Raw genomic sequence first — 27,943 nt, forward strand, 5'->3', positions numbered from 1 at the left:
GATCCCCAGTAAGGGCATACAGGAGGCAGCCAATTCATGATTCAATTTCATCATGGATGTTTCTCTCTCTCTCCCTCTCCCTTCATCTCTGAAATCAATAAAAATATATTTAAAAAAACAAATATCTCAATATCTATTCAATGTCAAGAAAGTGAGAAGACAGCCCACAGAATAGAAGAAAACAATTGCAAACCGTATGTCTGATCAAGGTCTAGCACCCAAAATATATAAAGAATGCTTACAAGTCAACTGCAAACAAGACAAAGCAGACAAAGTAGTTGACTAGACATTTCCCCAAAGAAGGTACACAAATGGCCAACAAGCACATGAAAAGATGCTTCACATCGTTCGCCATCAGGGAAATACACACCAAAACCATAGTAGGGCCCCAGCCAGTTTGGTTCGGTGCATAGAGCCTCAGCCTAAGGACTGAAGGGTCCCGGGTTCGATTCTGGTCAAGAGCACAGGCCGATGTTGCAGACTCAATCCCCAGTATGAGGGGGTGGGGAGATGGACAGCCAATCAATGATTCTCATTACTGATGTTTCTCTCTCTCCCTTTCCCTCCCTCTTTGAAATCAATAAAAATATATATATTTTAAAATACACAGTGAAATGCAACTTTATCCTCACTAGGACAGCTGGAATAGAAAAGTGACAATTAACAAGTGCTGGTAAGGGTGTAGAGGTGTTAGGAGCCTTGCGCATTGCTGGTGGAAGGGTAAAAAGGCGCAGCTGCCGTGGAAAACAGTTCAGTGGTCTCTCAACAAGCTAAACGTGGCATCACCGGAGGACCCAGCAATTCCACTCCTAGGTTTATACCTAAAAGAACTGAACACAGACGTCCAAACAAAACCTTACACGTGAACGCACATAGCATCAGCATTCACAACACCCACATGCCCACAACTGATGACAGTTAAACAAAACGTGTTTCTAACCCCCCATCCTGCAGTGTGTATGATACCCACTCAGCCACTAACAGAAATGAGGTGTGTTTTTTTTTAACCAGTTTTAAATGTTATTTTTCAATTACAGTTGACATTCAGTATTATGTTGTGTTAGTCTCAGGTGTACCGCATGGTGATTAGACCGTCATACACTCTGCAAAGTGTTCCCCTGATATTTCCCCTTCCTGCCTGTAATATAGTTATCCCACGATCCTTGCCTATATTCTCTAGGCTGTGCTTTAAGGAATGAAGTTCTGCTACACGTTACAACAGGGATGGACCCTGAAATCATTATGCTGAGAGAAAGAAGCCAGATACGGAATGTCCAGGATAAGCAAAGCAGACCAGTGTCCGCCAGGGGCTGGGAGCGGGGAGGAGGAGTCTGTGTAATGGATGTGGGATTCCGTACGGGATGATGAAATCATTCTGGAACCAGACAGAGGCCATGATTGCACAACACCGTGCATGTGCTAATGTCACACTTCCAAAGGAGTTAAAAGGGGACCCTGGCCCTCAGTTGGTTAAGCCTGTCCCAATAGTTGTGGTTCCATCTCCCATATGAGAAGCTACAAATGTCTGCACACGTCTCCTGCTCGGTCTCGAGTCTCACGTAATGCCGAGCGCAGAGTAGGAGCTCAGTAAGTATTTGCTAAAACAATGAGTGAGTGAATGAACAAAGAATCCGTAGAGAGGAGAGGAGAGGAGAAAAGCAGGTGGGATAGGAATGCGAGGAAGCAGGAAACAGTGCACACAAAGCCGCATTCCATGGGCATTTGCAGCAGGAACTGGGCTCTGTGGCTGGGGGGGCCTAGGGCTGGCGTGGGGCACAGCAGAGAAAGACACAGAACGTAAAGAGGGCTGGAAATGCCGTCACAAACAACACACCCTGGAAAGGCACCGTTATTCTGGGCCAACCGAGCCCAAGGTGTCCAGGGATAAAAATTAAAGAAGCAAGCACGTTCAGTAATAATAGAAATGGAGACGTGTTAGGTTGGCTGACAGCTGTGACACACAACCCCAGCGTCTCGCTGATGCATCGCAATAAAAGTTTTTTTTTTATTCCCCTCCCAGATGGTTTTCTGGTTGTGTGGCTCTGTTCTAAGCAGTGTTGCAGGGACTCAGGAACCTCCCATGTCTGGTTGCGCTATCACTCCCCGGTGCAGGCAAGGAAGCTGGCAGGAAGGCGGGCCTGGAATGTGCTCATCACTCCGGCCCACATTCCATTGGCCAGAGCTCAGTCTTGTGTCCCTACCTAGCTGCACGGGAGGCTGGGAATTGTAGTCCAGCGGTGTGCCCTGGAGGACAAGGAAGTAAGTGGGGAGTGCTGAATGCAGTCACAGCGCTATCTAAAGAGCATCTCCTAATGACAGGTACCCTACTAAGTAAGCTACAGGCAGGGGGTCATTTCACCCTCGTGTCAGCTCTCGTTTGCAGAGGAGGAAACTGAGGCTCAGAAAGTTTAAGTGAATTTTACTATGAGGTGAAAGATCCATGCTTGGAGAACCAATGTGGAACTCTAACTTTTCAACTCAGAGCTTGCAAATGAAAAGAGTAAGGACGGATAATACTAGTGAGCCATACACCACCAGCACCATCATTCAGTGCTAAGTTGGGTTAGGATTTTTCTAAGCACCTTCACAAAACCGGATGAAGTAGATGCTATTAAAACCCTTGTTTTAAAGTGAAGGAAATTGCACAGAGAGGTTAAGTGACTTGGCTGAGATCACTCAGCAAGTACAACATGGCAGAGGCAGTTTGTCTGCAGAGTCTGCATGTGTATTTGTCTCACTCCTGTTTCTCTACAGACTGTAGGGCAGAATCTCCAAAGAGAAGGCTTGGTACCCTGGGGAGGGTGCAAACTGGGGATTGGGGTGTGAGAGGGAAATAGGATCCTTCTATTTATACTTCTCCTTTTGAAAAAAAAATGAGAGCAATATTAAAATGAACTAATATGTACGTTTTAGGCAGATTGACTCTGGCACCTTCACTCAGCTGAAGATAAATCGGTATAATTAAATACAGATTAAATTAGTTAGATTTAATATGCTCTGATTTTTTTTTTTTTAAGAATAAACATAGCCCTAACTGGTTTGGCTCAGTGGATAGAGCTTCGGCCTGCGGACTCAAGGGTCCCAGGTTCGATTCCGGTCAAGGGCATGTACCTTGGGTTGCCGGCACATCCCCAGTAGGGGGTGTGCAAGAGGCAGCTAATGGATGATTCTCTCTCTCATCGATGTTTCTAACTCTCCTATCTCTCTTCCTCTCTGTAAAAAAATCAATAAAATATATATTTTTAAAAAAAGAATAAACATAAATAGAAGGTGTCACCTGCGGTGCTTGTATAAGCGGATGAGTGTGGGATATTTTAGTTTTAATTAAACTGGCTCTCACCGCGGGGACAAGTCGTCTTAAAAAATACTGCGTACGCAAAGAATGGACACCCACGTAGGTACCCCTGTCCCCAAAGCCGCAGACTGCCTTACGCAGCCCAGAACCGCTACATTCCCCCCACCCCCACGGAAGGTGGGGCCTGGTGGCCACGTCCCTTATCTTTTCCCCGCCTCCCTTGTTTCTTCCAGAGGCCTCATTGGCCACGTCACTGGGGCGAACCTAGTTATTGGAGAGATGCGATTGGAAGAAGTCACTGCCTCTCACCCGATGGCCAGCTTCGATTGGCTGAAGTGCTGCCAATCCTCACAGCCCATCAGGCAGCAGGAGCTGGTGGGACAGTGCAGTCCAAGGCCGTGGGGGGAGGAAGAGAGGAGTCCCCGGGGGAGGGCTGGAGGGTCACGGGCCACAGGCCACGGGGATCGCAGCTGCTGCCTCGGGACGGACCAGCGGAGGGGCCGGCGGGAACCTTGGGGGATCGGATCGAGATGAAGCAAGACCCCCAGCAATGTCCCCAGCTTGCCGCCGCCCAGCCAGACAGGGCTGGTTCGGAACCCTGGACCGGAGGCTTCTGCTCAGATGGACACTGCCCATCAGGAGCAGGTATAGAAACTGAGGCAGACCCAGCGGTTGCAGCTTCTGCCGCAGAGGATGGCCCACCTGCAGGGGCTTATGAGCGAGGAGCTGGGAAAAGCCCATCAGAATGCCGCCCTGGCCGCTGTGCTGGGGGCGGGGGTCGGGGGTGGGGGGAGTGTTGCCCTCAGATGCACAGAAAAGTCGCCAGTTCAATTCTGGGTCAGGGTGCATCCCCAGATTGGGCACTTGCAGGAGACGACGGATGGATGTTTCTCTTTCTCCCTCTTCCTTCCTCGCTAAAATCAATTAAAATAAGAACATTAGAAAAATCAAAATGCTGCTGAAACCGGTTTGGCTCAGTGGATAGAGCGTTGGCCTGCGAACTGAAAGGTCCCAGGTTCGATTCCTGTACAAGGGCATGTACCTTGGTTGCTGGCACATACCCAGTAGGGGGTGTGCAGGAGGCAGCTGATCAATGATTCTCATCGATGTTTCTAACTCTCTATCCCTCTCTCTTTCTCTCTGTAAAAGATCAATAAAATATACTTTTAAAAAAAAGAAATAGCCGAAGCCGGTTTGGCTCAGTGGTAGAGCGTCGGTCTGCGGACTGAAAGGTCCCAGGTTCGATTCTGGTCAAGGGCATGTACGTTGGTTGCGGGCACATCCCCAGTGGGGGATGTGCAAGAGGCAGCTGGTCAATGTTTCTCACTCATCGACGTTTCTAGCTCTCTATCTCTCTCCCTTCCTCTCTGTAAAAAATCAATAAAATATATTTTAAAAAAAAGAAAAGAAAGAAATAAAAAAAGAAAAAGAAAAATCAAAATGCTACCTGCTGACAACTGCGAGGCCTCTCAGCCTACACACTCATCTCCAGAACCACTCGGGGAACTTGAAGACGTGGCCCGGGAAGAAGGGTCCAGGAGCAGTGAGAGCTGCGGGGACCGGGCCCAGCTCCTCAGGTCTGAGGCCCTGCGCCCGTGGCAGATAACCCTGTCCTTGTGGCGGAAGGAAGCCTTCGGTGGGAGTGACCTAATCCAGAGGTCGCCATGAAGTTGGGGGAGAAGTTAAACGGAGGAGGCATGAGAAATCCCCCCTACAGAAAGCCAACGGCTCTTCTGGGTCAGGATTGTTATGTGTGCCCTGCAGTGTGGCTCCGTGCTTGAGTGTCGACCCATGAACCAGGAGATACGGTTGCGTTCCTGGTTAGCATGTGTCCGGGTTGCAGGCTCCATCCCCAGGAGGGGGTGTGTGGGAAGCAGTCGATGGATGAGTCTCTCTCATCATTGATGTTTCTCTCTCTCTCCCTCCTTCTCCCTTCCTCTCTCTGAAAGAAAAACATATTTATATAAAAAAAAGAAAAAGAAAAAAGAAAGAAGTTCTGTTACGTGTGAGAAGTCTGAGGCCCAGGAAAGATCCAATTCACTTTCCAAGGGGCTGCCCAGGGCTTGCTCTAAGTCACACTGTGCTGCAGGCAGACAGCAGCAAGAATGGCTACAGCCGAAAACTCGGGCGGACTATCCTTGTTGTTAGAGGTAAAGCACAGGGAAGAGGATGGTAGATCCTGCTGGCACTGCCACGGGGCTCTGGTTGTGAACTGAAGCAGACATTCCTGTTTGTGTGGGAAGGACCCTGTCACAGGCACGCGCTGGGCATGCTGAACAGGGCACATCCCGCTGAAGGTCGTGGTGCCACCCAGGGGCGAAGGTTATCACAGTCACCCAGGATAGGGTCTCCACAAGGGGCCCAGCAGAGGTGGAAGGAAGGTGCCTTGCACAGCATCTGCCTGTTCCCATATCGCGTCATGAAGAATATTCCAGAGCACTGACATTTTATCCAGGGAGAACAAAACACACGAGGTCATTCCATCAGAATGGGACTACCCCCAAAACGACCCTGCATTTTGACTTGGGTAAAACAGCTAAACAAAATGTTCGTTGTATCCTGGCTGGTTCTTCTCGGGTAAGAGCATTGGCACTCAGACTGAAAGGTTCATGGGTTCGATTAGGTCAAGGGCACTTACTTCGATTGTGGTTTGATCCCTGGCCCTGGTCCGGGCGGGTGTGGGAGGCAACCAATCAGTGGATCTCTCTCCTCCACCCCATCCTCCCTCCCTTCCACTCTCTCTAAAAATCAATGGGGAAAAAATTCTCCCATGAGGATAAAAAAATAAAAATAAAAGTGTTTGTTGTGTTCTTCAAAACCAGCAGGGGGCATGCAGGCTGAAATTACAATATAATAACAACAAATACTACACGAATAGCCAATGCTATTGGTTTGTGTCCTGGCATTGTGCAAAGAAGTTACATGAATTAATTAATTTAATAAACCTTACAGCCCTGGATGACTTGGCTAGATGGATAGAACTTCGACCTGCAGACTGAAGGGTCTGGGGGAGCAGGCCTAAGCTGTCAGCCAGACATCCTCAGCACTGCTGTGGAGGCGGGAGAGGCCCCCTCCACCGCCACTGTGCTCGCCAGCCGTGAGACCGGCTCGGGGCTTCTCTGTGGGCGTGCACTGACCACCAGGGGGCAACTCCTCCCTAGTAGTCAGAGAGTGACCAGTCCATTTGCATATTAGCTTTTTGTTATATAGGATACTAATTATTCCAAGTTAACTTCCAGACAACCAAAGGGAACCCTTTACATTCTAAAGTTTTGTGTTGTAAATAGCAATCCTAGTTTTTTAAACACTATCTCAGAGGATTTGGGATGTGGTTAAACTTTTTTCGATAGCTTAGCACTATTGCTATGTAGTGTCATCCTGTGCTGGGATAGGATTCTGTCTTACCTGGCTGCCAGCCCAAGCATCCTTGGTGGCCACGGTCTGCCTTAATAATACCTCTCTCCAATCCTACTCTCCCCACTCCCACCCCAACATGTGGCTGATAAAATGCTTTGGGTGAAGAAACCAATGCCTTTGTTATAAATGGCATTTTCAGTGTTGGCTTCAGCAGCACACATACTAACACTGAAACGATACAGAGGTTAACCTGGTCCCTGCACAAGGATGACATACACGCCAGTTCATGAAGCATCATGTATATATAAAATCTCACCTGAGGATATTTTTTCCATTAATTTTTAGAGAGAGTGGAAGGCAGGAAGGAAGAGGAGGGAGAGAGAGAGAGAAACATCGATATGAGAGAGAAATATGGATGGCTGCCTCCCACACGCACCCCAACCTGGGCATGTGCAACCTGACGGGGAATCGAACTGGCAACCTTCAGGGCATGGGATGATGCTCCATTGAGCCACACCAGCCAGGGCTAAAGCGCCTTTATTTTTTAAAGCTCTATGCAGAATCAGGTGTAGGTAAGGCGATACAGTGTCTGGGGGCTGTGGGAAGATAATGTGGGAGTGAGGGCTGGGGCTGGGCTGGCTGAGGCTGAGGCTGAGGCTGAGGGCTGAGGGCTGAGGGCTGAGGCTGAGGGCTGAGGGCTGGGGTGGGGCTGAGGCTGAGGGCTGAGGCTGAGGCAGATGAGACAGGCCGGGCTGTTTTGTCCTGTGAGCTTCAAAGGGGAGGGAGTGGGTCTCCTTACTTCATAAAGATGTTGCAGAGAAAAACCAAGCCGCTTTTAGAGAAAAGGAGTTACCCTGTGAAATACGCGGGCGGACTCGTCCAAATCACTTCCCAAACCTGAGAAGTCACATGCAGGAGCTTCTCTTTCTATCTTTCTGGGTCTTTGTCCGCAAACATGGATTATGCTTCGGTCTTCTCCCGGGTTTTGCAAAAGGCCCCAGGTGTTGGGGGTCCTGAGACCATATCTGATGGTCTGGCCTGGCACCAGCGCTAATACCCTCCCCCCCAACACACACACACACACTCCGGGGCTGGGCACTGTTCACCGGTCATGGCCTCTGTATTTAGGTAACAGGTTCTGCAGGACCGGTTTCTGGGAAAGAGGCAGTGACTTAATTATAGGTTCTCAAGAATGCAGTCTGGGCTTGCTGGCACAGATTCAGATTCCAAACCCCCTTTCTCCCCCTCCCCCCGCCCCCAATATCAGGGCTACATTGGAATTGGCCCCTTTGAGCCTTCTCACTGAGAGCTGTGGACCTCGGCCCATCAGAAAAGAAACGGCACGGTTTACCCTTTTGGGGACTCAGGGGCAGGGCATCCTAAACCACCTGGGCAGGAAGCCCCTGCAATAACCGCCTCTGACCACGAGAGAGCGCTGTGGGACAGGAGCCAGACCAGCTAGCCCGTCAGCCGAGGCCAGCTCGGATGCGGCGATGACAGGTGAGGAGGGACTGTCCTGCCCCAAACTTACCATTTGTGACAACGACACCATCGGACCCTCCCAGCAAACCCAGGACCCGGTGCTGCAAGAACCCTGCCTCACAGATCCGGAAGCCACGGCTCAGCATCAGAAAGGGTTTGTCCCCAGTCGCCAGGTGAGAGTGGGGGGAGGAGAGCTTCAACTCCACTCTGACCTGGAGCCCAAAATGGCGGTCACACGACCCCCTCCCCCCACCCCTTTGATGCCGGGCCATCTTTCCTCCTGGGTCCCTTCTAGAGGGACCCCTGGTCAGAGGGTGTGCCCAGGCCGCTCAGCAGGGGTGCACTGATGACTACAGAGAGACTTGGCTGGCTGTGGGGGTGCCAGCGGCCGGGGAAGGAGCCGCAGACATGGGGAGGGACATGGGGAGGGACACGGGGAGGGAGGTCCCGGCCACAGGGCGGGGAGATCCGCCCGGCCCCTGGCAGAGCCGCCCTGGGAGCCCGCCAGGTGTATTAATATCCTGCTGAGTCAGGGGGCTCTTGAGTGTCAGCATCACAAGACCCAGGGGCTGAGCACAGCAGGACTATTCCTGACTCCGGTGCCCTGAATCCCACCCGTGCCCCCTCCTTCCTCCCTCTTCCCCCTCCCCCCAGCGTCTGAGTTGCCATGTGTCCCGGGAAGTCACTTCACCTGACTGTACTCCAGGGGCACGAAGAGGCTAAGAAGCAAGAGCTGGGCTTCCAGAATATGCTGCCTGGAAGGTCTGCTCTGTTCCCAGCGCTGTCCTGGATGCTGGGGATCCTGCCCCGGGGGCGGGAGGGGTGAGGGGAGCTCACAGTCAAGGGTTCAACGTCTGCCCACATGGGGCCCCAGCCAGCAGCCACGGCTACGGTCATCGGCTGGCCAGCAAGCTCTCCGGGACAGTGGGAACTGGGTCTTGGGGACCAGGTCCCATGGGGCGGGCACTGGCTGGAGGGAGGAACAGCTGGATTTGGGAGCGGGGATCCACGTGGGGGTGGCCATGACAGTAGAGGGGCCCAGGAGAGAGGCTGCACCCTCACTGCCGCCACAGCCCGCACACGGCCCTGCACAGGCCGGTGACGGAGGGTCCTCCATGCCCGTCGGCTCTCGGAAGTGCCCTGTCACGGTTTAAAAATGATTTACGCCTGGCCTGAGGAAATACGCACTCAGTAAACTATCTGGGATAGTTGACTGGTTTTTAGAGAGAGGGGAAGTGAGAGGGGGAGAGAGAAACATGGAACGGCTGCCTCCTGCAATCCTCCCACCGGGTACTGAGCCCACGACGTGGGCATGTGCTCTGACCCGAAATCAAACCAGCGACCTCCTGGTGCCCGGGACGATGCCCAGCCACCTGACCACAGCGGCCAGGGCTCAACCTTGATTCTACACTCATTCATTCGGTCCGGTCCGGCATCCACAGCACTGGCCGGATGCGTGGATGGGTGATAAAAGAATTTTATCCCTAGAGAATGCCTGTTCCCACAGCCCAGGCCCCGCCCCGCCCCCCACGCTGTGACCCCTGAGCCGGCTCCTGCCAGGCCCTGCCCACACTTGTCTCAGGGGCTTGGCTCCAGGGCCCTCCCTCCGGAGCCCTTATCAGCCAGCCCAGAGGCCCAGAGAGCAGCCCTATTAGGGACACACTCCCGCAGGCCTCCCTGCCGCCTGCGGCCCCTCCTCAGAGTTCTCCCAGCGGGGAGGGCTCTGTGGGGGCAGGAAGGGGCTATGGCGACAGGAAGACCCCGCCTTGGGCTTGTTGCTTCAGGCAGCCTGAGGAAACCCGGCTGGCCTGGGGGGACCCTCCCAGGATGTGACCCCCGCGGGGTGGGGTGGGGAGGGGCTGCAGGCCTGTGCCTGCTCCAGGGTTTCCACTGGAGGCTGGGGGCTGCCCTGCCTCCCCCACAGGCCGGCCGGCCGCTCAGCACCTGCCTGTGCACGGCTAAGCCTCCGTTTTCTCCTCCTTAAACGGCAGATTCTGGCAGCGCCTGGCCTCCCAGGGTGCGGGGATCCGGCTGAGTGTGCGGCAGGGCTCTGTGCTGCCACCCTGGCGCTGCTGACACCGCCCCGGGCCCCCACGGGCGCCCGCAGGCAGTCACCCCGCAGCCTCTATGTCACCGGCGCCTGGGAAAGCGATACGACTGGCATTCCCCTTGTGAGGATGAGGGCACGGGGGGCCGTGGATGGGGTCGGTGTCAGGGTCACGCGGCTCTGAGCAGATGAGCCTCCATCTGTCTGACCTCCGCACAGATGTTCCCCCGCATCCGGTGCCTCCAAAGGCTCCTCACCCCTGCCCACATGGCTGACGCCATCACGGGAGGCCTCAGCTGCCCAGCCGGCCACGGACAGGGCTGTGCCGGGCAGTGCCACAGTCAGTGCAGACACCCGTGGGGCCGGGATCCCAGGTCCCGCCAGACCCACCCAGGCTCCTCTGACCTTCGCACAGATGCAGTGGTGGCACATGCAGGAGGCAACCGATCCAAGTCTCTCCCTCACATCACGGCTTCTCTCTGTGTCTCTCCGCCCTCCCTTCTCTCTGAAACGTCAACGGGAAACATATCCTCCGGCGAGGACCACAGGAACCAAAGGGGAGCCGCATGCCGGATGGAGCTGGCGCTGCCCCAAGGTCGCAAGAGTGGTTTCAGGTGAGAAAAACCAGCGCCACTTCCCACCTTCGCTGTTACAGGAGGAAACTGCAACGTCATTTTGACCAGTCGACGCTGACGAAGCCTTTTTCAAAGTTTCACGAAAACTCACGGACACGCTTCTCGGCAGCGTCTGCCTTCCTCGCGTCCCCTGAGCTGAGAGAGGAGAAGCGCGGTGCTCCCGAGGCCTCGTCTGCTCCGCCGTGAGGCTGCAGTCCTCCTGGAGCAATGAGATGGGGAGAAATAAAGGAATTAAAAACCTCCGGTAGGAGAAGAGAAAGGGAGGGTCTGCTACACTGAAAACCAAAGAGGAGAGCTGAGCAAGACACCCATGTAAAAAAAAAATAACATACAAAGGCAATTCCACTTTTATACACCGGGAACCATTTGAAAACGTACTTGAAACAAGTGTGTGTGTGTGTGTGTGTGTGTGTGTGTGTGTATGTTGCCCTGAACAGTGTGCTCAGTGGTTGGAGCACCCCCCCCCCAGCACATTGAAGGGGTTCAATTCCTGGTCAAGGGCACATGCCTCGGGTGCAGTTTCCATCCTTGGCCCCTACCAGTCAGGGCTCGTGCGGGAGGCAGCCCATCGATGGATCTCTCTCACATGCTGTTTCTCTCTGTCTCTTTCACGCTCTCTCTCCCCTTCCACTCTCTCAAAAAATTAATAGAAAAACATAGCTTCACACCTCGGGTGAGGGTCTAAAAAGAAATGTGTGTGTGTTGGGGGGAAGGGAGGCCCCACCCCAAGAGCATGGACGTTCTAAGCGTCTGCAAATAAGGCTAACAGAACAGGCAAGAACCAGGCAGAGGAGCACAGCACTTCGTGAAAGGGGCCCAGAAGGCAGAAAGGACAACGTGTGCGTGCGGACAGGGCGGCCTGAGAGCACAGGGCGGTCGGGTCTCCACAAACCGACACCCCTCCCCCAACCCCGAGCCCCGGGCCAGAGGGGGTCTTGTAGGGTTCGACCAGCGATTCTGAAATTTCTGCCGGAGCACAGGTCTGGGATGCGCCCGGAGGAGAAGACAGAGGGGACTTGCTTTTTCTGATCTGAGCACTTGGAGACCTTGTGAGTGAATGCACTGCACACACAGCTGTCCTCCACATTGGCTCCCTCTCTGTTATGTGAGCGCCATCCCAGTTTAGAACAAACTGGTAGCGACTCAGCTGTTTAAAGGAAGGAGCGGCCCTAGCCGGTTTGGCTTACTGGATAGAGCGTCGGCCTGGGGACTGACGGGTCCCAGGTTCGATTCTGGTCAAGGGCATGTACCTTGGTTGCAGGCACATCCCCAGTGCAGGAGGCGAGTGATGGATATTTCTCTCTCATTGATGTTTCCAACTCTCTATCCCTCTCCCTTCCTCTCTGTAAAAAATCAATAAAACCTATATTTTAAATAAATGAATGAAGGAATGAATGAAGGAAGGAAGGAGTGATGGTCCTTCCGCCCGGGGGATGGCCGTGGCAGCGGCAGCCGAGATGCAGCTGCAGAGATGCTGGGCCGGTGGTTGCGCTGCTTCAGTGACCGGGAACCGCAGGCCACAGAACTGTGGTGTGGAACCGCTTTTTGGGGTCGAAGTACACCTATATTTTTATGGATGCATGGAAAAGCATCTGAAGGGATAACCAAAGTAGTTCTGCTTTTCCTGTGTGTACTCATTTTTTATTAGAGAAACACATGGTTATGGAACAAAAAACCATAGTAATCAGAAAGAAATTCTTAATTTAAAAAATCCACCCTGTTCCTTGGGAGGCTCTGAGGAGTCATCACACATGTGCTCCCCCTCCCCGCTCAGGCCAGAATTCCTCTCTTCTAAGGGGGCGGGAGGCGGCCAGGCCCTCGGGGAGGGCCAGTCCATGCCTCTCCCACCGCCGCCTCTGAGCTGAGGTCCCCAGGGCCCCGCTGGCCGCTGGCCCCCTGCGGAGGTGCGGGCCGAGCTGTCAGGACTGGGGACAGCCTCGTCCCACGTGTCTCCGCAGCAGAGCGGCCCCGGATGGAGAAGAGGCCAGCTGGGCCTCGGGCCTCAGGCTGCACTGCTGACCCCAGCTGGCCGTCCCTCCGGAGGCCCCGGGCTGCGGCTCTCGGGTGGGGCTCAAGGCTCATGCTGCTGCCAGACCTCACAGCTGGGCTGCTGGCGGGAGGAGCTCTCTCAGGGCCCCGGGCCTGAGCCCCACCAGCCAGGCCGCTAACAGGCTGCAGCGCAGGTTGTGGGCCAGTGACCAGGCAGAGGGAAGGTCTCCCAGGGAGATGGCATGTCCAGGCTGGGCTAGGGACCTGCTGGCTTCATGAGTGTGTGTGTGTGTGTGTGTGTGTGTGTGTGAACACATGTACACGTGTACATATTAGATAAAATCCAGGACACACATACATTTGAATTTCAGATAAATGAATAGCTTTTCAGTGTAAGTATGTTGCCAATATTGCATGTTTACTTGCTAACCCTGGCAGGCCCGATGCATGGAAAGGTCCGTGCAGGTGTGCTCATGCATGCTGTGTAAGAGTACACGTATGTATGTGTGCATGAACCTGTGCACATATACTCCTGGGCGGTGTGTGTACCAGGTGCAGGTGGCAGTTTTAGGGCGAGTGTGAGCCCCATTTTTGGTCCCATTTTACCTGTAGGGGTATGTATAACGGTACGGGTGTGGACATGAACAGGTGTGCATCTACCTGTGTTTGCACCGAGCACATGCAGTGCTCCCTGAAGGAGTGTCTGTGTGTGCGCATGCTACAGAGTCTGAGAGCGGGAGGAAGCCCAGCTCCCCGTGGGGAGCCGGGGCCGGCTCTGGCGAGGCTGGGTGTGCGTGCACATGTGTGTGTGCACCAGCTCCACCTCTGCCCGGCAGCCCGGCCACACTCAGCGGTCCACCACAGCCCTCCGCCAGGAGGCCCCTCTCCATGCAGGAAGGGCAGGCGGAGCGAGACCCGGGCACCAGCCTCGCCCCCTGTGCAGAGCCGCGGGCGCTCCCACGTGGCCACAGAAAAGCTGGCCAAAGCGCAGGCCAGATGTTGCTCTCTGCCGGCCCCCGCCCCCAGCTAGATGGCTCGGATCCCAGAGTTCCTGCAGGTTTTGGCTCCTGCTGTCCCTTCCGCTGCCCCTTCGGACTTTCCCCAGAAGGGAGCGGGCTGGGGCCCGAGCACTTTTTCCCGGACCCATTGCCTGGGCTGGAGTGGCTTCCCCTGGCCGGGGGTCAGGCCCTGGGAGGGGGTCAGTGCAGACACCAGCGCCCGGGGCTCCTTGCTCAGCTCTCCCCTTGCTGCCCAGAAGCCACTGGGCCGGCAGCAGCCCAGTGCCCCAGTGTGCCTTCACTCACCGTGTGTCCCAGCCGCCCCAGCCCCGTGGCAGGGGACAGCCAGCCCCGCCCCCGGCCCCCCGCCCCCGGGGTGCGCTCCCAGAGCCACAGAGCCGAGGGCAGCCCGGTGCTTCCCCCAGGGGCTGGCTCCCTCCGGCCGGGAGGCTGGGCACCTTGGCATGGGGGCCGCCCGCTCCTGGCCGCTCCGGCCTTCCCTGAGCCGGCCAGCTTCTCCCCGGGACCCCTGTCCCGCTGGCTCAGGGCCCACCCTTGACCTCATTTTCACCAGTCGCCCCTTGAAAGGCCCCAGTGGCAGACACAGACCAATCCTGAGGTCGGGGGTCAGGGCTCCACCTGTGAATTTGGGGAGGGAGACCCAGCTTACCCGTAACCCTCACACCGGGCTGGGCCAGGGCTCCTCCCACTCGGCCACCATCCCCGGACCCCGACTCCCCGCTCTTTGGACAAATGAGAGCTTTCCTGGCGGCCAAGTGGAGGCCCAGGTGGGGCGCCTTCCCCCAACTTAGAGAACCACTTGGGACAGGAGGGCCCGTTCTCAGCTGCTCTGCCCCTCCTCACCCCTGGAACCCGCAGTTCAGGGAAGGCTCCCCGTTCCTGGGGTGTGTGGTGTGGCCCCGAGAGGCTGCCGGGCGGGAGGGTTCCAGAGCCCCAGGTTGGCTGCTTGGCGTTGGCTCTGGGGGCCGGGAGGGAGCCGGGAGGTCACGGCCACAGAGGCGGGCGGGTGGGTTGAGCCAGGCCCCGGAGCTGGTGTCTGCTTGTCACGAACACACCCACAAGCCCAGGGGCTGCCAACAGCACAACGCATGGTCTTACCTGCCGTTGGGGCGGGGAGGCCGCGGGGTGAGGCCGGGTGCGGGCGCTGGCTCCTTCCACGGCCGGGGTGGGGGTCGGCTGCGGCCTTCCCCTGGGCTGGAGGCGCTGCATCTCTCGGCCCGCGGTTCTTCCTCGCCGGCAGAGCCAGCAGCCTCTCCCCCCGGCTGCCCTCCGCCGTGAGGACGTGATGACCGGCCCACCTGGCCGCCCGCTCCGGAGTGAGGTCAGCTGACCAGCAGCCTCCCCCCACCTGCCGCCGTGCTCCCGGCTGAGGACTCGCAGCCGCAGGGTCCAGGCTAAGGCTAAGGAAGCGGGCGTCTGGGGGCCAGTTTTCTGTCTACCTCAGCCCCTCATCCGGCATCGGCTCCTCCCGTCGGCGGGGAAGGGAGTCACTGCCCCCCGGATTCACCTGCAGCTGGCGGGGTTCACCGTCGCCCCCTGCTGGCGGAGCAGGTTTCCAGCCGCAGCTGCCAGCTGGGAGCCTGGCTCTACCCCACCGGCACCACCAGGCTCCGGCACCACCAGGCTCCGGCCCGCCCGGCTCTCACTGTGGTGCTGGTGGGGCCCCCCCAGGGGCCATGACCCTCCCCCGCTCCTCGGGAGGGGCAGCAGCTGGGAAAGCCCAGGAGCCCACTTCCCTGATCAGCTGACACCATGGCCCACCTGAAAAGTGAGAATCAGTTTCCCCTGTTAACAGAGACTCCTCCCTCCGTTAACAGAGCCCCCTCCCCCCATTAACAGAGCCCTCTCCCCCCCGTTAGCAGAGACCCCTCCACCCATTAACAGAGCCCTCTCCCCCCCGTTAGCAGAGCCCCCTCCACCCGTTAACAGAGCCCTCTCCCCCCGTTAACAGAGACCCCTCCACCCGTTAACAGAGCCCCCTCCTCCCTGTTAACCAGGACCCCTCCCCTCTGTTAACATGGCCCCTCCCCCCTGTTAACAGAGACCCCCTCCATCCCCCACTCCCTGTATTAACAGACTCTCCCGCCTGGAAACCCAAACCACACAAAGAAAAACCACGCGGGAGGGTCCCCTTGCATGTCATCTGTATTGTCACATGAAATGCACATACATGACGTTGACGTGGAAACGACCTATTAGGTCACACGGAGTCCGGCCCCTGGGGGCCAAAGTGGTACCGATGCCCACAGGCCGGGGTGTTCCGCGGGCGTTTCTCTGGCCAGCACTGGGAGCGGCTGGGTCACCTCAGTCCTTCAGCTCTGGGCGGCGTCCCCCAAAACAGCTCAGGGAAGCAGGGTTCTTCCGGGGACCCAGCCCTCCCGCGAGCAGAGGGCTCTGTGGTCAGATCAGCGTGGGAGCGAGGTCCACAGGCTCCACAGGAAGTTTGCAGGCCTTGTCAGAGCCTTTGTGACACTGACACCTGCGACCATCCACCCCGGGGCAGAGCAGGCAGCATCGCCCACAAACCCTTCGCCTCCCAGGCCGGCGTCCGGCGGGCACCTTCGGACGGGGCGGCCCTGTGCTGGGTGCTGGGCGGGGGGTGTTTGCCAGGTCCTGTACGGTGTGGCCTGATGGGCACAGCCAGGAGCTCAACAGTCACGGTGATGAGAGGACGGGACGAGGTCCCGCTGCCGTCTTCCTGGTTCTCACCCGTCACCTGCAGAGCAGAGGCCGAGCAGGGCCGTCCCCGGGGGCCTGGAAAGGGGCGGGCCGCCAGCCGCCGCCGGGAGCTGGGGCCGCACGGTCCTCCGCGGCCGCAGCCCAGCCAGGAGCTCACCAGGCGGAGATGAGCATCTGGCAGGTGTTGGAGGACATCCAGACCAGCTCCACCAGGCGGAACTGCAGGTAGCCGAGCACGAAGCCCGAGACCACGTCCGTGATGTGGTGCCGCCCGATCATGACGCGGGACAGCCCCACGCACAGGGCCCAGAGCACCAGCAGCACGCGCAGCGGCACGGCCAGCACCAGGTGGCTCAGGAAGAACTTGGACACCATGGCCGCGCGGCTGGCGTGGCCGGCGGGAAAGGCGTACACGTCCATGGTGAGGTAGTCCAGCAGCCCCGGGCTGGTGTCGAACGGGCCGCGCCGCTTGATGAGCTTCTGCATGCCGGCCACCGTCATGATGTCCAGGAGCAGGGCTGCGGGGAGACGGGCCCCGGGGCGGGGGTCAGTGCCCTGCCGCTGGGGGTCCCCCTCCCCCAGCCACACGGGGCGCCAGCCACACGGGGGCCAGCACGCTCCCATCTCGGGCCTTTGCCTGCTGTTCCCTCCACTGACTGCCCTGCCCTGGGTGTTCCCTTCTTCCCGCAGACACACCTCTCCTGACCACCGGCTTACCAAAGGCCCAGCCTCCACCCTGCCCCTGCCCCCTGCCCCTCACTCCCTGCCCCTGCCCCCTGCCCTCTGCTCCCTGCCCCTGCCCCCTGCCCCTGCCCCTGCCCCCTCCCTCACTCCCTGCCCCTGCCCCCTGCCCTCTGCTCCCTGCCCCTGCCCCCTGCCCCTGCCCCCTCCCTCACTCCCTGCCTCCTGCCCCCTGCCCTCTGCTCCCTGCTCCCCCGTCCTCTGCCTTCCCACCCTCTCCTTGCCCCCTGCCCCCTGCCCCCTGCCCCCTGCCCTCTGCCCCCTGCTCCCCACCCCCCACCCCCTGTTCCCTGCTTCATTTTCCTTTGCAGCACCCCTCCCCGCCTGGCATGCCACCCATGGTCTCATGAGCTCCTCCCATCTCTCCCCTCCAATGTGAGCTCCCAGGACAGGACTGGGCGCGCTCCGGCTGGAGGCGACCGGTAAAGCCGAGGCCTGAGCGAGTGGGATGGGGTCCCCTGGGCTCTGGGAGGACCCCAGTTTGACAAACGGGACCCTGGGCTGGTGATTTTTCTCAAAGGGCCTCCTGGAAGCCCCCGTCAATCCCGAGAAGAGGACGTTACCAGCCCCTTCTCTTTAAATATATTTTATCATCTCAGAGAGCAAGGGAGAGGGAGGGAGAGAGAAACATCAGTGATGAGAGAATCATGGGCCGGTGGCCTCCTGCAGGCCCCACACTGGGGATGGAGCCCGAAACCTGGGCTGTGCCCTGACCAGAACCGAACCGTGACCTCCTGGTTCATAGGCTGGTGCTCAGCCGCTGAGCCCCGCTGGTGGGACCATGTCTTCAGCGGGAGGTGGAACTCACAGGACATACAATGGGCCTCGCAGTGCCCAGCGCAGCGGCATCCGGCACGTTCACCGGTGTGAGCACCACCTCTCCAGCTACAAAGCACTCATCCCCTAGAGCAGTCCCCCTCCACCCTCCGCCCGCCCCCAGCCTGCTCTCCGTCTCTCCGGACGTCCTACGAAGGGAGTGGGTCCCCACGGGCCTGGCCCACAGGGAGGCCCGAGACGGACGGTCATCACACTGGCACCAGGTGCGGCCCAGGAGCGGTGAGGGGCTGACCACTCAGGACACTGCTCTGGGGTGGTGCTCCCCGAGAACTCTCACAGATCTGACCCCCCAGAGGCAGCCCGTCCCACAGAGGTTCTTGGGGGTGTCAGTGTGGGCCCGGCCTGGGCTGGTGTCTTGTGCTGGGAAGAGACGGGGAGCTAGCAGCAGTCATACGGAGCCCCTTCCCGGGTGGTACACAGTGGTCTGCCCCTCACCACGCTGCCCTGGGCCCAGGGCTGTTGGAGGGAGAGGCACTCAGCCTGCAGCCGCTCTCCAGCAGAACCCATGGGCTCCCAGCCCCCCGCACCCCCCCTGCCACTCCCCCCGCAGGGCCCTCTCCCTCCTCCAGCTCGGCAGCCGGCAGCCCTGCAGCCCGGCCCTGTGACCGTGATTCTGACACTGTCAGCGCCTAATCCGGGGCCCAGAAATAGCAGCAAATGGTGCCATCACTCAGGGCTTCATGAAGGCCGCTCACACGGCCCCGACAGTCCCCGGCCTGCATTCCCTCCCGGATTCCGAGGGAGCCCATGGCCCCGTAGGAGAGGCCCAGCCCGGAGGAAGCTCAGGGACCGCGCTGTGTGACCGGGCAGGTCACTCAGCCTCTCTGGGCCTCCGCTCCCTGCAGTCAGCGAGGACGGAGCTCTGCACCGGGGCTCCAGAATCAGAGCTGCGTCAAGGTCGGCTGCTTGCAGATGGCATGACCTTGGCAGGGCCGTCCCATGGGGGCCTCCCTCCCTCGGTGATAACATGAGGATCGCGCCGAGGCAGCTCTGAGGGCTCCCTAAATGGCACCTGGGAGCAGGGGTGGGGGTGGGGGTGGGAGGGGCTGAGATGCCTGAACCCCCAGGCGGGAATCCTGACACCTGGCACCTGTCCCTGGGGAGGGAGCAAAGATGAGGTTCCTTGCCGGTGAGGGGGGCAGGGTTGGGGGTGGGCTGGGGCTGGGAGGAGGGGTCCTGGCTCTTCTGGCCTGAGGACTGACCCTGCCTCTCCCCCCCCACCCCGCTGGCTGCTGGAGGGGTGGGGACCGGCCGGAGGTGCTGGTGGGCGGGGTGAGCGCCCTCGGCTCTGGGCAGATGTCTGGCCCAGTGCCGAGAGGTCTGCCATCTGCAGGAATGTCCTCGGGGGGTGAGGGACGCGCACCTGCTCAGGATCCAGGATGGCCACCCAGTGCCCTTGAGTGGCTGAGTCCAGACCACGGTGCACTGGGGGGGGGGGGGGGGGGGGGGGGAGGACGCAGTGTGGATATTCATAGCCCGAGGAGGACAGCCGGGGTTGGTCAGCGGGAAAGGCCAATTGCGAGCAGGACTTACAGGGGGGGCTGTTTCTGCAAAAAGAAGATGCAAATGTGCTTATCTGCAGAGAGGCGGGGGCGGCCGCACTGAATGTCCGCAGGGAGGGAGCAGCGCCTGGCTGGGCGGCTGAGGCGATCTGTATTGTCTTCCTGTCACTCTGCATGAACGAGTTTTCTCACCGCCACTACCCGGGGCTCGCACACATTTTAAACGTTACGGTATTTCACAGAAAGCACACATGGCAGGACTCCGCTTACGGGAGGCGCCTGAAGGAGGGAATTCGTAGCATCGTCCTGGACGTGGGTCAGAGGGTGCCAGGGCTGGGGGAGGCGCAGAGTTGCAGCTGGGGAGAGGAGGAGGGTCTGGGGGTGACGGGGGTGAATGCACTGAGCTGACCGGGGTCCAGGCCGCGGATGTGAGGTGCCGTGCGTGGCAGCGCACATATGAAAGCTCTCTTACCCCGGGGCCCCCAGAAAGCCTGGCCCGGGGGCCTGCGGGAGCAGAGCGTGGGCGGGAGGAGGCCCTGAGGGTCCGTCTTGTCTCCCAGCCGGGGAGTCTGAGGACTCCCACAGCCTGGCAGGTCTCCGTTTTCCCACCTGAAGGAGCTGGCTCTGTCTCTGCAGATGGTGGGGGTGCAGGAGTGTCAACACCACGAGCCCAGAAGGCGGAGGGCACATTGATTCCTCAGCGGAGTGCCAGGCGCGGGACAGGGCTTTAGAGCGGGTGTGGGGGTGGGGAGAGACACTGAGCCCCCGGGCCTGCCTGCGGCCCCTCCTCCCTCCACCTCGGGGTCCTCTGCTGGGCCCTGGCCTGGCTGGGGTGGGGGGCACCCAAGGGCTGCCCTGAGGTGGTGAGAGTGGACTGGGCGGCAGGAGGCATGTTCTACTCTGCAGAGCTGCTCCCAGGCACCACGGTCTGTACGGCCGGCGGAGGGGCCAGCGGAGGGGCCGTCACCTAAGCCGTCCGGGACACAGGGCAGGGGGCAGCGGGTCTGCCAGCGGGAAGGGGAACTGGGGGGGGTGCTGGGACGGGTGGGGGGCGGGGACCGCTGCAGAGGTGAGGAGTCTGGTCTGGGTCCCGAGCCCCTCAAGCATGAAGGGACATGGGGTGGAGGGCATCACAGGAGGCTGTCACTGGTGTGCGAACGGGCCGGCTGGGCAGAGCGGGCCGTGTGACCTGTGCTCAGAGCAGAGCCCAGCGCCCGGGGGCCGGCTGCCGTGGAGCCCTCGCTGTGTGCGAGGCCAGGGCCAGCTCACACGCTCACCGGCACTCGGGCCGTTTGTGCTGTTTCTGGCCATGACAACGTATCGCAGAAAGGGGCCCCACATCACAAGCTCACATCAAAACCGAGCCCGCTCACACCCACAGGGACGGCCGTTCTGGAAGAGGGGGTGGCAGGTGCTGGCCAGGGCGTGGAGACGCGGGCGGGGGGCCCTGGGGCAGCGGCCCCTCCACCAGCTAAACGTGGGGTTAGACGGTCCCGCTCCGGGGTCTGCCCCGAGGAAGGCCAGGCTCTCTGAGGACCTGTGTCCACAGTGGCCAGAAGGCAGAGCCACCAGAGGCCGCTGACAGGGGGTGGGCGAGCGCACACGTGGTCCAGCCACACAACAGAGGGCCACGCGCCTTAGAAGGCGGGAAACACGGACACGCGGGGGAGGTGGACCCCGAGGACACGCTGAATAAAAGAAGTCATCGTAAAAGGACACAGAACTAGGGGCTGCCACGCCCCTGCGGTTCCCACAGCGTCACTTCCTAGAGACAGAAAGGAGACGGGGGAGCCAGGCCTGGTGTCCTGCAGGCACCTGGGACGGCCTGGGCCACGGTCACCTGGCTCCCTCTGGGATCAGCAAGCAGGTGCTGAGGGGTCAGACACAGGTCTAGAGCTGGCCGGGGACCCCGACTTCCTTTGGGAATGGTGGTGTGCGGATGGGGTGCCAGGCATTGCCACGCTAGCATTCCTGTGTGCTCAGCACTGGGCGTGTAATTCCTCAGTGAAGGCCCCCATCAGCCCATTTCACAGAGGAGCACAGTGAGGCTCAGAGAGGCTAAGTCACTGCCTGAGTTGGGCAGCATGCCCTGAGGGGAGCACCGCAGCCCTGAGTGCCTCAGCCCCGTCCTCCCCCAGGGGCCGAGGGGGGCCCAGGTCCCAACTGCAGGCAGAGGCCTTGGCTCCCAGCCCAGGGGCCGCCCCCATTAATCTACTGGGTGCCCTGGGGTTGGAGTGGGCGGGCAGGGCCGGGCAGGGCTCTCTCTCCTCTGGGCCTGCAGCGCGTAACAGTGGATCAGCCATCCACCGGGCACATCCGCGGGCCACTCACTATGCCAAGTGCTGTAGCCCCCAACGCCCCCTCAGCCCTGAGCCCCTCCGAGGTCAGGAAGCCGAGGCTCTGAGACGGGGACTCCCCTGTCCAAGGTCACAGAGGAGTCAGGCTTGGGCAAGGCCTGGACCACGCCCAGTCCCACTCAGAGCCTCGCTCTGGAGTTGAGAGACCCCAAGGCTCACCCCCAACCGCCCCCCCCCCCCAAAAAAAAGACAGCAGAACCCTGCAGGCCGATGGCGAGGGGATGGCGAGGGTTTGCTGCCCGGAGGACCTGGGTTTGAGTCCCTGACCTGCCACATAGGGCTGCGTGGACTGGGCGAGTCCCTGACCCTCTGAGCCTCAGGGAGCGCACCTGCCGAGTGGTGTCTTCCCGTTTCCCTCAGGCGCCATTCTCAGGTTTTTAACTCATGAGACACGTGCGCCCCAGGCTCGGGGCGGTACACAGGAGGCTCAGAGAGTGAAGGCTGAGGACTTCGCTGCACCTCCCCGTGCCTCTGTTTCCCTCTTCAAACGGAAAACACCAATGGCTTCTGCCTCCTGGGGCTGAGGGAGGCCACGTGACGGCTGGCTTATGGAGAAGTGGACAGACAGCAGACACCAAGCACAGGACAGATTCCACCACCACCATCCAGGTGGGACTGGGCAGGCAGGGCAGGGAGCGGGCTCCAGCAGGCCCTGCATGCCCGTCCAGACACCAGGCACCCAGCCCCCTGCTCCGAGTGAGTGCGGCTAAGGAGAGCAGGGTGCTGCCCAGACCCCCTCCTGGCACCTCGGCCACTTGCCCTGCACCCTCCCTCCCGAGCCCGTGGCCCGGCGCCCAGACAGCACAGGCCTGGCTGCCAGCGGCCCCGGTGCAAACCCAGCTCTGAGCCTGAGCCAGGCTTCCTCTGGAGGGGCCTCAGTTTCCTCATCTGTGAAGTGGGAACGATCCCAGTGCCAGTCACATGGGACTGCTTATTCGGGATAAACATCGAGCAATGGAATGACTTAGTCATAAGAAGGAGAAAACACTGATGGCGCCTCACCCACCGGCCCCTTCACGAACCATCTGCCCCACGTCCCACCCACAGCGCGTCCACCCCGGACTCCGAGGCCTCAGCGAGGAGACACGCTCTCATCCCAGCTTCCTCGGGGGCCGGTTCTCAGGGGTCTGGCCCATCCCCTTTGGGAACTGGGCCCTCGTCGGTGTCGGTTTAACCTGGGAGGGGCGAGGGACGGACATGGCTCAGTGTGGGACCGGAAGGTGCTGGGAGGGTGGCCGGCTGTGGGTGAGGGCCCGCCTTCCACAGGGGTCCCCCAGGGGCGCGGGCACAGAGCAGGCTGAACAGAAGACGTTGTTAAAACAAACCAAAGACCAGCTCACAGGCCCCTCCCCGGCCCCTCCCCCGGGAAGCACCCTGAACCTCCCGCACCCCTAGGTCCCATGGGGTCATCTCAGGCAGCCGGTAGGATCTCAGGGGGCCAGGCAAGGAGTAGGGGGGCAGCTCACAGTGCTGCCTGCAAGCAGCCCACAAACTCAGGGACCCCCACCTGCGGGTGGGAGTTACAGATGAGACGCTCCATCCAAAACCCCCACCAGCCTGACTACCTGCCTCAGGCCGCAGCCTCCAGGGCCTCCCCCGACCCCCGCTGTCTCTGGGCCGTGGTTCCCAGTGCCCCCCACCCCCCTTGCAGGGCCCTCACCTGCGCATCCCTGTCCCCCACCTCTCCACCCCCCAGCTCGTCTGTTTCTGGGGCGCCCTCCCTGCCTAACCTCATTCGGCGGCTCCTGTTTCGAGGTGCCCGCCGGGTGGCAGGGTGAGTGGGGCGGGCGGGGGGCGGCGGGGCGGCACACTCACCCAGGAGCAGGTTCAGGAGCACCTCCTGGCCGGCCAGCGTGCTGCTCTTCACCAGGCAGAGGATGGTGCCGCCGATCCAGGGGATGCCGTGGCCGGTGATGCCGATGAGCTTGATGATGGAGCGGGCGCTGGCCCAGGACGTGGCCCGGCCGGCGCACACGCCCAGCCGCTTGGACATGCAGATGTCGATGGCCAGCAGGGAGCTGAAGGCGATGCCCTTGAAGGAGGGGTTCAGCTGCATGCAGTCCTCCTCGGGCAGCTGCTGGGACTGGCGCCGCTCCCGGGCCCCGTCGCCGGGCGGCGGGGGCTGCGCCGAGGGCCCCGAGCCCTTCCTGGCCGAGCTGCCGCGGGGCTCCGGGACCCCCTTGGGGGGCTGGTTCAGGGACAGGAACTCCGCCCGGTTGAGGATGTTGTTGCGGTCCCGGGCCCGGGCCCGGCTCTGGGAGCCTGGCATGGTGACGCCGGCGGCGAGGGCCTTCTCCCCGAGGCGCGCTGCCCCCGGAGGGCCACCTCCCCGCGCTGCCCCGCGTTAAATACAGAGCAGGGCCCCGCACATGCTGTTTACCTCCGCTGCCACCGGCTCCGGACCTCAGTGCCAGCGGGGCAGCCAATGGAGCCCACCGAGGCCGGCGGTGCCAATGGAGCCACCGGGGAGGCGGGGAGCCCACAGCTGCGGGCCTGCCTGGGCCTGGGCTATTTAAATCTCCCAATGGCTCGCTCCCCGGGCTGAGGGGGACTCTGGGAAATGTAGTCCTCCTGCTGCCCCGGCCAGAGGCCCCAGGGTGGGCTGCGGACCAAGCCCCGCCTTCCCCGCTTCCCTCCGAGCCTCCAGGCCCCTGCGAGCCAGGCTCCCTCTGGCCCGGGCAGCCTGGACCTGGTCCCACGGACTGGGCAGCGAGCGCAGGCTGAGGGCCTCCGGGCACCGATGGAGGAGTGACATCACGGGAGCATCACCGCGGCCTCTGGGCCAGGCCCCTCCCGCTGAGGCAGCCGCTCCTTAAGGGACAGGCAGGCCTTTTTTTTTTTTTTTTTTTTTTAAATAAATGGGTCTTGAAGCTGGCTTCAGTGCGATGGATGGCAGGGAGGTTGGTTTCCGTGCCAGGGAGACGTAGTTAGTTCACTGGCTGGGAGTGGATCTGCCTGGGGAGGCTGCCTCCATCGCCCTGCGTTTTGTAGTCAGGTGATCAAGGGCTTCTCACCTGTCTCCTTTCCAGTTACGGGAATATTTACAACCACCACGTATGACTTTAACAACCAGAAACAACACATTAAACAAACTGCATCTAGCCGAAACCGGTTTGGCTCAATGGATAGAGCGTCGTTTTGGGGACTGAAGGACCCGGGTTCGATTCCGGTCAAGGGCATGTACCTTGGTTGCAGGCATATCCCCAGTAGGGGGTGTGCAAGAGGCAGCTGATCGATGACTCTCTCTCATCGATGTTTCTAACTCTCTATCTTTCTCCCTTCCTCTCTGTACAAAATCAATAAAATATATTAAAAAAAACCCTGCATCTATGTATATCATATATATGTGTGTGTGTGTGTGTGTATGTATGTATGTATGTATATATATGTATGTATATGTATGTATATATATATATGCTCACACATATCAATATGCATTTAAAAATATGTGATATGCCCTTAAAAAAGTAACCTCCCATTTGCACTTAACAGATATAAACCTCGCCATGTTTCCATGACAACCGATCATCTTTCCAAGGCCGTCTGTCGTGAGGATGGGCTGTGGTTTGTCTGTTATTGGACACATAGGTTGTTTCCATCCTGTGACTATTCCACGCTGTTCTGGCTCGGCCACCCTCGTGCCTGCGTCCCTGTGCACTGAAGCAGAACATAAAGAAGCAGTTCACGTGGAAAGTGCAAAATCAACCCGTGCTCAGCTCTGACTGGTGTGGCTCAGTGGGTAGAGCGTCGGCCTGCAGACTGAAGAGTCCGATTCCCGGTCAGGGTACATGCCGTGGTTGTAGGCTTCATTCCCAGCAGGGGGCGTGCAGGAGACAGCCGGTCAATGCTTCTCTCTCATCATTGATGTTTCTCTCTCCCTCTCCCTTCCTCTCTGAAACAACACAGCGTGCTCAGATGCTCAGATGCTCAGATGCAGCCCGCTGAGCCTGACGCCGCACTACCCTGATTCGGGAGCACACGGCCGGGCTGTGGATACTTCGGGCTGACACGTCCAGTCACACGTGTCCCATGTCAGAGGTGACCAAGAGCACATGAGGGTGGTGACATCACCTGTGAGGCTGCACCGCTGGGGAAGGTCAGAGCGGGGCCTGGGCTGCCTGGTCCCTGCCTGCATGTTACCCACCTGTAACTCACTCGCTCGCTTACAGAACACTTTAAAAATTTTTTTATTTTATTTTATTGATTTTTTACAGAGAGGAAGAGAGAGGGAGAGAGAGTTAGAAACATTGATGAAAGAGAAACATTAATCAGCTGCCTCCTGGGCACCCCCCACTGGGGACGTGCCTACAACCAAGGTACATGCCCTTGACCGGAATTGAACCCGGGACCCTTCAGTCTGCAGGCCGACGCTCTATCCACTGAACCAAACCCATTAGGGCCAGTTTTTAATTTTTTAACTATATTTTTATTGATTTCAGAGAGGGAGAGGGAGAGATAGAAACATCAATGATGAGAGAAAATCAATGATCAGCTGCCTTTTTGAAATAAAAATTAAAAAACAAACAAACATGTATTGAGCGAATGGCTGTTTGATTTTGGAGTCAAGGCTTTGGACAAACCTCGGTGGGCCACCAGGAGGCCATTGGGGATCGTCCTAGAGGAAAAGGGAGGGGGAGTGGGCGAGTCGCTCCCCTAAGGCAGAGGCCTGGGGTCACACACAGCAGGCGGGTGGGGGGGAGGACCGAGCAGGGTCCACTGCCAGGTGGGGAGGGAGCCCCCTGATAAGCATGTCTCATCACCACCTCCCACCCCGGGCGCTCCCCGTGGCTCTCAGCTGCCTCTCTAAGGCTGCTCCGAGTTATTTTGGTCGGAAACCTGATCCCTCGCTGGTTTATTTTAGCACCTTGGAGAACTCCCAGGCGGGCACCCAGCCGGCCCACTGCCTTCGCCCTTCCCGGGTGGCGGGGCGGGGCGCGTGGGGGTGCGGAGTGCAGGGCGTGTGTGTGTGTGTGTGTGTGTGTGTGTGTGTGTGTGTGTCCCCGTGTCCTCCCATGCGGCCTGTACGCGGCTCTTCACCCCCACGAGGCTGGGGTTGGGGGAGCGGCCGGAGGGGCGCCCGGGCACACTCAGCTCCTGCCGCCTGACCTTGGGGCGCCGCTGGGTCAGCTCCTCCTCTGGGGACACAGATCGTGGGAGGAGAGGGCGTTTCACGCTCAGAACTGCAGCTCTGGAGACGTCGCTGGGGCAGCCGGGCCGAGGGACAGAGAGTCCTGAGGTCGGAGGGGAGGGTCCCAGGGGACCGCCCTGTGCACCAGGCCAGACGAGCCACCCTCACCGGCTTCCACCAGCATGGGATCTCCATCCAGCAGGCACACTCACACAGACACACACACACACACACTCTCATGGGTACTTACACTTACTCAAACACACTCCACACATAGTTACACCAGCTGTCAACTGTCACATACACCCTGACACATACACTCACACTCTCACACCATCGTTCACTCACTCACATGCAGTCATTCTAACCTCTTCTAATCGCTCACTCACTCCGTCCCCCTCGGCCCCTGGACCAGGCATCCGTCATCCCCCTCCTGCCCCCGAGCTCGACACTGGACACACGCGCATCAAACAACGGACGCCTGCACGACACGTCCTGCGTGTAGCCATCGCCACGGACCCAGAACTGTTGGAGCATGAGCTGGTGCCTTTTGTTGTTTCTGTTAATGAGCGCCTCTGTGCATCATGCCCGAGTCATCCCTGGGTGCCTCTCTGGCCATGGGTATGCCAGCGCCTGGGGACCACTCTGGTCATCTGTCCTGGCCCTGCCAGTGTCCCGTGACTCATGAGGGCCCAGCGCAGAGCAGGCACCCAGCAACACTGGACAGATGCCGGGGGCGGAGGGACCTGGCCCCACTGACAACACGCTTGTACCAGGTGCCAATCTCTGGGAGGGGCCGGGCTGTGCCCTCTGACCCCTGCTCTCCGCCTTGACTGGAGATGTCACTGCAGAGGAGTCTGGGGGGCCTGGGGCCA

General features: G+C 59.4%; 1 protein-coding gene and 1 non-coding gene across 2 annotated transcripts; one reads left to right on the plus strand and one right to left on the minus strand.

Moving 5' to 3' along the window:
* Positions 1-6,850: 6,850 nt before the first annotated feature.
* On the plus strand, positions 6,851-6,958 carry LOC118708927. Its single transcript, XR_004984764.1, has one exon. It is a non-coding gene; the product is annotated as a U6 spliceosomal RNA (small nuclear RNA).
* An 8,993-nt stretch (positions 6,959-15,951) lies between these two features.
* On the minus strand, positions 15,952-24,589 carry PLPP7 (phospholipid phosphatase 7 (inactive)). The gene is made up of 2 exons (XM_036420378.2): positions 23,756-24,589; positions 15,952-17,021 (listed from the first exon to the last, which is right to left on the minus strand). The coding sequence occupies exons 1-2, from the start codon at positions 24,207-24,209 to the stop codon at positions 16,657-16,659; spliced, it is 819 nt and encodes a 272-aa protein (XP_036276271.1). The 5' UTR covers positions 24,210-24,589; the 3' UTR covers positions 15,952-16,656.
* Between the last annotated feature and the right edge of the window lie 3,354 nt (positions 24,590-27,943).

This window comes from Pipistrellus kuhlii, unplaced genomic scaffold (assembly GCF_014108245.1).
Source record: "Pipistrellus kuhlii isolate mPipKuh1 unplaced genomic scaffold, mPipKuh1.p scaffold_m20_p_68, whole genome shotgun sequence".
Classification (NCBI taxonomy): domain Eukaryota; kingdom Metazoa; phylum Chordata; class Mammalia; order Chiroptera; family Vespertilionidae; genus Pipistrellus; species Pipistrellus kuhlii.

Bases quoted from the DNA above. Each gene is read 5' to 3' on its own strand.
- PLPP7 (XM_036420378.2), bottom strand. From the start codon at position 24,209: ATGCCAGGCTCCCAGAGCCGGGCCCGGGCCCGGGACCGCAACAACATC. The intron at 17,022-23,755 runs GTGAGTGTGCCG...GTCTCCCCGCAG, and splicing joins GCTCCTGAACCTGCTCCTGG to CCCTGCTCCTGGACATCATG.